We start from the raw sequence: 8,611 nt of genomic DNA, 5'->3' as shown, positions 1-8,611 counted from the left end.
CTGTCAGTTGTCATAGTGTGGTGGCCTACCTGTCAGTTTGTCATAGTGTGGTGGCCTGCCTGTCAGTTTGTCATAGTGTGGTGGCCTACCTGTCAGTTTGTCATAGTGTGGTGGCCTGCCTGTCAGTTTGTCATAGTGTGGTGGCCTGCCTGTCAGTTGTCATAGTGTGGTGGCCTACCTGTCAGTTTGTCATAGTGCGGTGGCCTGTCAGTTGTCATAGCGTGGTGGCCTACCTGTCAGTTTGTCATAGCGTGGTGGCGTACCTGTCAGTTGTGATAGTGTGGTGGCCTGTCTGTCAGTTGTCATAGTGTGGTGGCCTGTCTGTCAGTTTGTCATAGTGTGGTGGCCTGTCTGTCGGTTTGTCATAGTGTGGTGGCCTGTCTGTCGGTTTGTCATAGCGTGGTGGCCTACCTGTCAGTTTGTCATAGCGTGGTGGCGTACCTGTCAGTTGTCATAGCGTGGTGGCCTACCTGTCGGTTTGTCATAGCATGGTGGCCTACCTGTCGGTTGGTCATAGCGTGGTGGCCTACCTGTCGGTTTGTCATAGCGTGGTGGCCTACCTGTCAGTTGTCATAGCGTGGTGGCCTACCTGTCGGTTTGTCATAGCGTGGTGGCCTACCTGTCGGTTTGTCATAGCGTGGTGGCCTGTCTGTCGGTTTGTCATAGCGTGGTGGCCTGTCTGTCGGTTTGTCATAGCGTGGTGGCCTGTCTGTCGGTTTGTCATAGCGTGGTGGCCTGTCTGTCGGTTTGTCATAGCGTGGTGGCCTGTCTGTCGGTTTGTCATAGCGTGGTGGCCTGTCTGTCGGTTTGTCATAGCGTGGTGGCCTGTCTGTCGGTTTGTCATAGCGTGGTGGCCTGTCTGTCGGTTTGTCATAGCGTGGTGGCCTGTCTGTCGGTTTGTCATAGCGTGGTGGCCTGTCTGTCGGTTTGTCATAGCGTGGTGGCCTGTCTGTCGGTTTGTCATAGCGTGGTGGCCTGTCTGTCGGTTTGTCATAGCGTGGTGGCCTGTCTGTCGGTTTGTCATAGCGTGGTGGCCTGTCTGTCGGTTTGTCATAGCGTGGTGGCCTGTCTGTCGGTTTGTCATAGCGTGGTGGCCTGTCTGTCGGTTTGTCATAGCGTGGTGGCCTGTCTGTCGGTTTGTCATAGTGTGGTGGCCTGTCTGTCGGTTTGTCATAGTGTGGTGGCCTGTCTGTCGGTTTGTCATAGTGTGGTGGCCTGTCTGTCGGTTTGTCATAGTGTGGTGGCCTGTCTGTCGGTTTGTCATAGTGTGGTGGCCTGTCTGTCGGTTTGTCATAGTGTGGTGGCCTGTCTGTCGGTTTGTCATAGTGTGGTGGCCTGTCTGTCGGTTTGTCATAGTGTGGTGGCCTGTCTGTCGGTTTGTCATAGTGTGGTGGCCTGTCTGTCGGTTTGTCATAGTGTGGTGGCCTGTCTGTCGGTTTGTCATAGTGTGGTGGCCTGTCTGTCGGTTTGTCATAGTGTGGTGGCCTACCTGTCAGTTTGTCATAGTGTGGTGGCCTACCTGTCCGTTTGTCATAGTGTGGTGGCCTACCTGTTGTTGGGATGCTGGAAGCTGTGCCATCAGTATTTTAAATAGCAGCAGGGTTACCGACAGTGGACAGATTTCAGTGGAGCTTCCAGACTAAGACAGCCTAGGAAGAAAGGCTTGGCAATTTACTTCTGAAAAGTAGCCAATGAAAGCCTAATGGCTTACAACAGAATGTTATCCGATTGGTGTTTGCTAAAATCCTGAATTAAACTGGACTTTGCTATACCCGAAGAATGAAAGTCAAAAAGGCCACTGACTATTCAGTTTTCCCAGAAGCTCTAAAGGAAAGCCTCAAGAACCAGGGCCAGTCAGATCATTATTCAGATGCCCTCCTGGTCTCATTGAACCTCCTGCTGCACTCCTTGGATTCAGTGGTGTTTTCTCCAAACTATTCACTGTCTCTGTGCAGTCAGCACTGGGCTGCTTGCATGTGAGGAGACAACAGCTTCACGTCTCTGAAGTGATAAAGGATCCTGTGGCATTTATTAAATTACTTGCGATTTCCCTGGGTGGAGGCTATACTTACTCTTTCTTTGTACTTGATTGATTTTCTCACTCAAGATTTCAGCAAATATTTATTGAGCACCTATTGGGTGACAGGCATGATGCTAGGTGTTGGGAAATAATGGTGAACAAGACAGATAGGATCCTTGACCCCAAGAGCTTTGAGTCTAGTGGGAATTTCCCTGGCCCCAAGAGCTTTGAGTCTAGTGGGAATACCAGGACATTGGGTGATTTATGAGTGTGGAGGGCTAGAATATTTGAGATCAGGGCTTTCTTGGCAAATCCATCTAAAATGTTTGCAATACTCTCTGGTCTCTGCCACTGTGGAGCTGTATTTGTGGAGCTGTTAATTCAGGAAATAGTTTTTTTTTTTTTAATTTACTAGCATATAAGAAAGGCATAACAGAATGTATTAAAAGTCTGATTTACTTTAGAAATTCTGAACCCAACTCCAGTGTTTTAATGGGAAGAAGTAAACCAGAAACAATGAGCAATGGTTCATGTTCTCAGTGCAGATATTATTAAAAGACCTTCTGTGGTACTGGAGTGTTATGGATTCTTTCTCTCAAAACACCACTTGACTGTGCTTTGTCACTGAAGTTGAACTGACAGTTTCCCTTAGATAACTCTGAAATGGGTGTACATTCATGACTTTGCATAATAATCATATGACTTTAATATTGCTTAGGTCAGCATGTAGACATCTCTGCAAAACATTAGTTAAATAATTGCTCCTTTTAAGCTGTAGCCTCTCAGCAGACCACATCCCTTTGAGGCCTCAAATAGAAATGTGCAGCACTTCAGTGTATTAATCCACACAAATCAGTGATTCACAGGCCAACAAGGGCAGTGTAGAAGAATTAGAAAGAAAAGATGTTCCAAGTAATAAAACAGTTCCTAAGATAGAGTTTGGCACAAATGGTTTGCACCCAATTATTAGCCTGAAAAAGAACTCTGGTCGCGCAATGGTTATGTGCTTGGCTGCTAACCAAAAAGTTGGTGGTTCGAACCCACCCAGCTGCTCCCTGGGAGAAAGACCTGGTAACCTGTTCCTGTAAAGATTACAGCCTTATGACTCTGTGGAACAGTTCTGCTCTCACATGGGGTTGCTGTGAGTCAGAATTGACTCAGCGGCACCTAACAACAGCAACAATTAGCCTAAAGGTTGGCGGATCTAACCCATCCAGCCACTCTTTGGAAGAAAGACCTTACGACCTGCTTCTGTAAAGATTATAGCCAAGAAAACCCAATGGGGAAGTTCTACTCTGTAACACAGGGGTCGCCATGAGTTAGTATCAACGTGATGGCCGTGGGTTTCGGGTGTTTTTTTTTTTTTTTTTTTTTGGTTTAATGTAGGGTTGGCTATGTAGTCCACCTCTTTCCTGCAGTCAAAGTTATATTAAACCACCTGAGATGGGTGCCTATCTAGGTTCTTGTTAAAATGTCATGGCGCCTAACCTTTAGAAATAAGAATTCCTTATGCACTTAATGTTTCCCTCCATCTTATCCGTTTACTAACTCTTGGCCAATTTTCTCTTTCGTAGAAATGAACGTCTGGTTAGCCTTCACTTATAAAATCACCTCCCTGAGCGTTCCTTAGGAGTCTTGGTGGCAAAGTGGCTAAATGCTCAGCTGCTAACCAAAAAGTCGGCGGTTCAAACCCACCCGCTGCTCTGCGGGAGAAAGATGTGGCAGTCTGCTTCCATAAAGATTACAGCCTCGGAAGCCCTCCGGAGCAGTGCTACTCTGTCCTATAGGGTCGCCATGAGCCGGAATCGACTCCAGGGCAACGGCTTTGGTTTGAAGAGTCCCTTGTTGGAAGTAGTGTTGAGGGCTCATCCCATTGCACGTTTGAAAAGTTCTTTTTGTTCAGAGAGAAAGTATTACAACTGCTCTGCGTGGCAGGTAGAAGACACACTGAGCTGACTCGTTGCCCTCCTCCCAGAGTGGGTTCTCTGACAATAATGCTTCACCTTTAAGGCTGCTTGACGGGATTTAACCACACATGCAACAAATCAATGCAGTCTGGAGTGCAGATACACTTGATCTATATTGTTTGTCTTCTTTTGACTGATGCGGACAAAAGAGACCATCAAATACCTTCTCGGTTAACACAGCTTTGTTCTGGAAAGGAGGCAGTGATATATTTGGGGATGCATATGGCCAAGGTCTGAAATGAGGTGGTTAGTTTCCAGTCTGGACGACAAATGGTCAATCTTCAGCTAAGCATTGCTGCAAAAGGAGCTTGGTTCTTTGGAACAAACCACTTTATGTTAATCTAGGCTCTCTAATAGTTTCTAGTACCACTGAAAAATATAGCCCACTAAAAATTCTAAATGGCCGCTTTGGTGAAAGCTGTGTCATTTGTGAGTAGCACTTAGATATACATTTTTTTGGAGCTGTAAAAATAAATCGGACATCAGGCCCATGGTTTGTTTTTCTTTTTTTTTCCATCCCTCCCAAACCTCCACGAACAGTTCTGACTGTCTGATTTGTTTCATCGTTTCCTTCCACTGCCTGTAGAACATCTGTTGGAAAATAATGCTTGTCCTGTCAGTTTCCAGAATCAGCAGCAAACTGAAGTGTGTGCTCAAGGTAGATGTCAGCATTATACTGCTGCTGCCACCAGGCTACTGAAAGGCAGAGTTAATCCTGTACTGGTAAAATTCATTTTGGAATAAAGGTCTGCGCATCCCGAGGCAAGAATAGGAAGCTCACTCCAAAGTGGACCAAACAGAACACCAGCCAAGATGTGATTTTGGACCAAAGGCACAAATACAGGATGATTATTGCCTGTCACTTAGAAGGTGATTCTTTGTTCTGAGTCTAGGTTATACTGTTTTGCTGGGAGCTCACAACAGACCAATAGTAATTTTGTTATGGGCCAGATGTCAAAACAGAAGTGTGCTTTCAAATCCCACTGACTTGCTATGACAACTAGTATGCTAAAATACATTCACTCAGCAATCAGGCATTTCACAATGCCCCTGTCGTTTTCTTTTCCTTCATGTGGAGCCTTAAAGCTGTGTATTGTTAGCTGAGACCCTCTTGTTTTGTTTTCCTTTCTTGATTAAATCTTTCGATTGAAAATAGAAACCCCCCCTCCCCCAAGGCTCCCCTTTTCTCCACCCTGATAATGAGTTGGATGTAAAGTCTATGTTGTAACTTCTAGTTACAGGTATCATTTTTACAGTAACAAATAAAATCTGTGGTAAGATAATGGTCTGGAAGGAAAGCAAGCGAGCAGGAAACATGTTCTTAAGTTCTTCTGTAAGCCAACTTTGGAGTTTTAATTTCTGATTAGGATTTGAGAGTTAAACATTTTGTGATGAAAGAGAAATTCAGGGGTGTTGACCTGCCCGTTGCTTTGGTATGTACCTGTTTGTCTCTTCTACTTTCATGAAACTGCTGTTTACTTGTATCTTTTGTCTAAGATGAGGACAGGATTCTCTACTGCAGAAAACTTCTGCCTGTGTTGCTTTGTTTTTGTAGAAATATTCAGAAAAAAATCAGAAACAGCAGGCAGTTTTTGGCCATTCAGTCTGGAAGTGTTATTTGTGTCGTTTCTTAAGTCCAGGGAGACTTGGTCTTAAGTCTTATCTTTCTGAGACCAGCCTTCTTCCCCGCCCCTCAAAACAGGAAAAAAGAAATACCTTTTCCTTCTCAGACCATGAAAAGATCAAACAAGCTCAGAATTAGGTATTCAATAATGTGATAAAATTCTCCATTCCACCTCTGGGGTGGGTCTTGCATTTCTTACCATTTATATTTTGTAGTAAAAATATCTCAAAGTGGGAAGAAACATTTCATACAAAGATGTGAGTTTTCTTAAAACTTATTGTTCTGTTGATTTTTGTGACATATTAGTATATTCAGTTCTTGGTGCTGCTCAGCAGGTTTCTCCAACAGACATCTTGCTCACAAGAAGAATTACTTGGATCTTACTCTTCTTTCACATCTTCATTGTCAATACTATTCAAAGCATTGAAGCTGATAGGAGTAAAGTGAAGAGAACCAAGTTCAAATCAGACTCAGGTACCTTTTGTAACTGCCCTTCAGTTTGTTTTCTGACCACTGAGAGAGGGCTTTTTTTTTTTTTCTGCCAAAAATTAAGGACAGTACTCTTGCATTCTAGTCTGTATGATAGAAGTGAGAGGAAATACTTCCAAGTTCTTCCCTCAAAGGAAACTTTATGACCAAGTCATTTGACATAAAGGCACTGCTTCCATACCTTTGGGGTTCAAAGGAGGATGAATTTGCTTGAAGCTTTCCTCGTTCTCTTACTTGGCCCTTCTCATATCGAAATGCATAAATTTCCAAATCCTGGAACAGAGAAGCTAACTGGGTCCACTGAGAATGAAGTTCGACTTGGACTCACAGGACAGAGCTAACCAATTACATTAATTGTCATTGTTACTGCCTCAGCTAAGTCCATGGCAGAGAAACTTGAGACACAGAATCACTCAAGAAGAGAATGCCGGGTGGGCTCCCTCAAAAGAAAACCCAACAAATCGGGTAGAGGTTGAGTATCAGAGGTACAATTATTATATAAGAGCAAATGAGCAAAGAAGCTCAAGAAGGTGAATTGTGTTTCCAGGGATACTTTTGGAAAACCATCTATAAAAATTTAAAATCTATAAAGGATTTCAGAATTAGAAAGAAAAAAATTAAAAGAATGTGAGACACCGTTGCCCCTTTGCATATGATGCACGTGAACTGAATATTTGTGTTAGGTATACATGTACACCAAACCCCATGGGGTTTCCAAGGAGTGCCTGGCAGATCCCAACTGCTGACCTTTTGGTTAGCAGCCATAGCTCTCAACCACTGCGCCACCAGGGATATATATATCCACTATGCCACCAGGGTTTATATATATGTATATGTATATGTATATGTATGGGTATGTGTATATGTATATATATATATGTAATTTTTGCTAATCTATTTAATGAGGTGGAGTGCCTTGGTGAGTAAGGTGAAGGATAAAATAGTTATCTTTTTCAAGGGCCAGTATAACCACAGTATAGGGTAGGCTAAGCCCTGTTACAGGGTGTTTTTGTAGTGATACTCAAGTAGCGCCATGCATAGTTTCCAGGAGTTTTATAAGTTTCTTAAGTTTCGACCATTCGATAAGCAGACTTTTTTTGTAAAGGCCCGGGTAGTAAATATTTCAGGCTTTGTGGGCCATATGGTCTCTGTCACAACTACTACACTCTGCAGTTGTGGCTCAAAAACACTCCTGGTCAATACATAAACTGGTTGTACCTCAGTAAAACTTATTATGGACACTGAAACATGTATGTCTTATAATTTTCACATATCCTGAAATATTATTCTTCTTTTCATTTATTTTCCCACCATTTAAAACTATAAAAACCGGGTCATTACAAGGTGTGGTAAAGGCCATGTTAGAGGTAAATAATAGAACATAGTGCTTAAGGGAAAAAAATGTAAAAACCATCCTTACCTCCCTTGCTGGATTTGGCCCTCAGGCCGTAGTTTTCCAAACCCTGCTCCAGACCCTTTACTGTTTATGTTTCCCTACCTGAGCTATTAGTTCATTTTAAGATTTGCCATATTATAATTTAATTTGGTGACAACTATGTGAGATAGTGACACATTTCATAATAATCCTCAGAGAACTGATACTCTAATCAGAACTCAATTTTAAAGGAAAAAAAAAAAAAACTCTCTGAAGGAAGGTAGCTTATTCCATTTTAAACAGGGACTTCAATAGGAATTCAGAGGCTTGAAGCCAGGAAGGGAGAGTTGAAGCAAAAACAGTAAGTGCCAATAGTGACCAAGTAACGGAGTACTTGCTGAGTGCTTGCTGCCAGTCAACACTGTGTTAAGCGCTATACACAGGTTATCTCATTTAATCCTTACAAGATTTCTCTGAGGTAAGAACTATTCTCACCCCCATTTTATAGATGCAGACACCAGGCGTAGAGGCTAAGAGCCTTGCTGAAGATAAAGTAGTAAATAGCGGTGCCTGGATTCCAGCCTATGATCTGTGACTAGGTCAGCCGTCAGGGAAGCGAAATGCAAGTCACTTGGCTGATTTACAGTATTTAGCCTAGCGCCGTGTGTGTGGTAGTTCTATCCGTATTATTGATTTGTCTGTGGCAACGGGGAGGGGTAGGGGGATGAGGGAAGAAATGATCAGGCATTAGGGACTAAAGAAAATGATACCTTTGTCAGAGGTTCAGTTGAACTTTGCAATAACCTGTGTCTCGTCAAACTGGAATATGCTTTTGGAAACCAAAGAGGAGTAATAAAAATAAAAGTTCAGAGAAATTCATATATTTAAAAATGTGGCAAATCATAGACATGGAGAACCCAATGTGAAGGTCTTTACTACTGAGTTCATGAACTCTCATTTGATAGCCAAAGTGTTGTGTTTTAGAAAGCTAGAGGAGATTTTTTCACTCATTGCCAGTCATTCACTTAAACTTAACAGATCTTAGCATTAAAATTACTTATTTGAAGTGCTGCCAGGCTCATAAATTCAGGGGGCTATTTTAAACATTGTCAATCTAAAATGTAATCCTATTAAAA

At 42.9% G+C, this 8,611-nt stretch overlaps 2 protein-coding genes across 9 annotated transcripts in view; both read left to right on the top strand.

Annotated features, from left to right (window-relative positions):
* LOC126061178 (keratin-associated protein 4-7-like) overlaps positions 1-8,222 on the top strand; it is a 48,995-nt gene extending 40,773 nt beyond the window's left edge. The window contains exons 2-5 of one of the 5 annotated variants that reach the window (XM_049857513.1): positions 234-263; positions 412-441; positions 590-1,489; positions 1,520-8,222. In XM_049857513.1, the coding sequence (XP_049713470.1) occupies positions 234-263; positions 412-441; positions 590-1,489; positions 1,520-1,643 (1,084 nt within the window). In that variant the 3' untranslated portion in view covers positions 1,644-8,222. Of the gene's footprint in view, positions 1-233; positions 264-411; positions 531-560 lie in introns of those variants that run through there. The other 4 variants (XM_049857512.1, XM_049857517.1, XM_049857516.1 and 1 more) reach the window with 4 other exon arrangements.
* CADM1 (cell adhesion molecule 1) overlaps positions 1-8,611 on the top strand; it is a 384,950-nt gene that overhangs the window by 78,597 nt on the left and 297,742 nt on the right. The gene's annotated exons all lie outside the window — the stretch shown is intronic.

Source organism: Elephas maximus, chromosome 17 (genome assembly GCF_024166365.1).
Source record: "Elephas maximus indicus isolate mEleMax1 chromosome 17, mEleMax1 primary haplotype, whole genome shotgun sequence".
Lineage (NCBI taxonomy): Eukaryota > Metazoa > Chordata > Mammalia > Proboscidea > Elephantidae > Elephas > Elephas maximus.
This window is presented reverse-complemented; position numbering and strand designations above follow the sequence as displayed.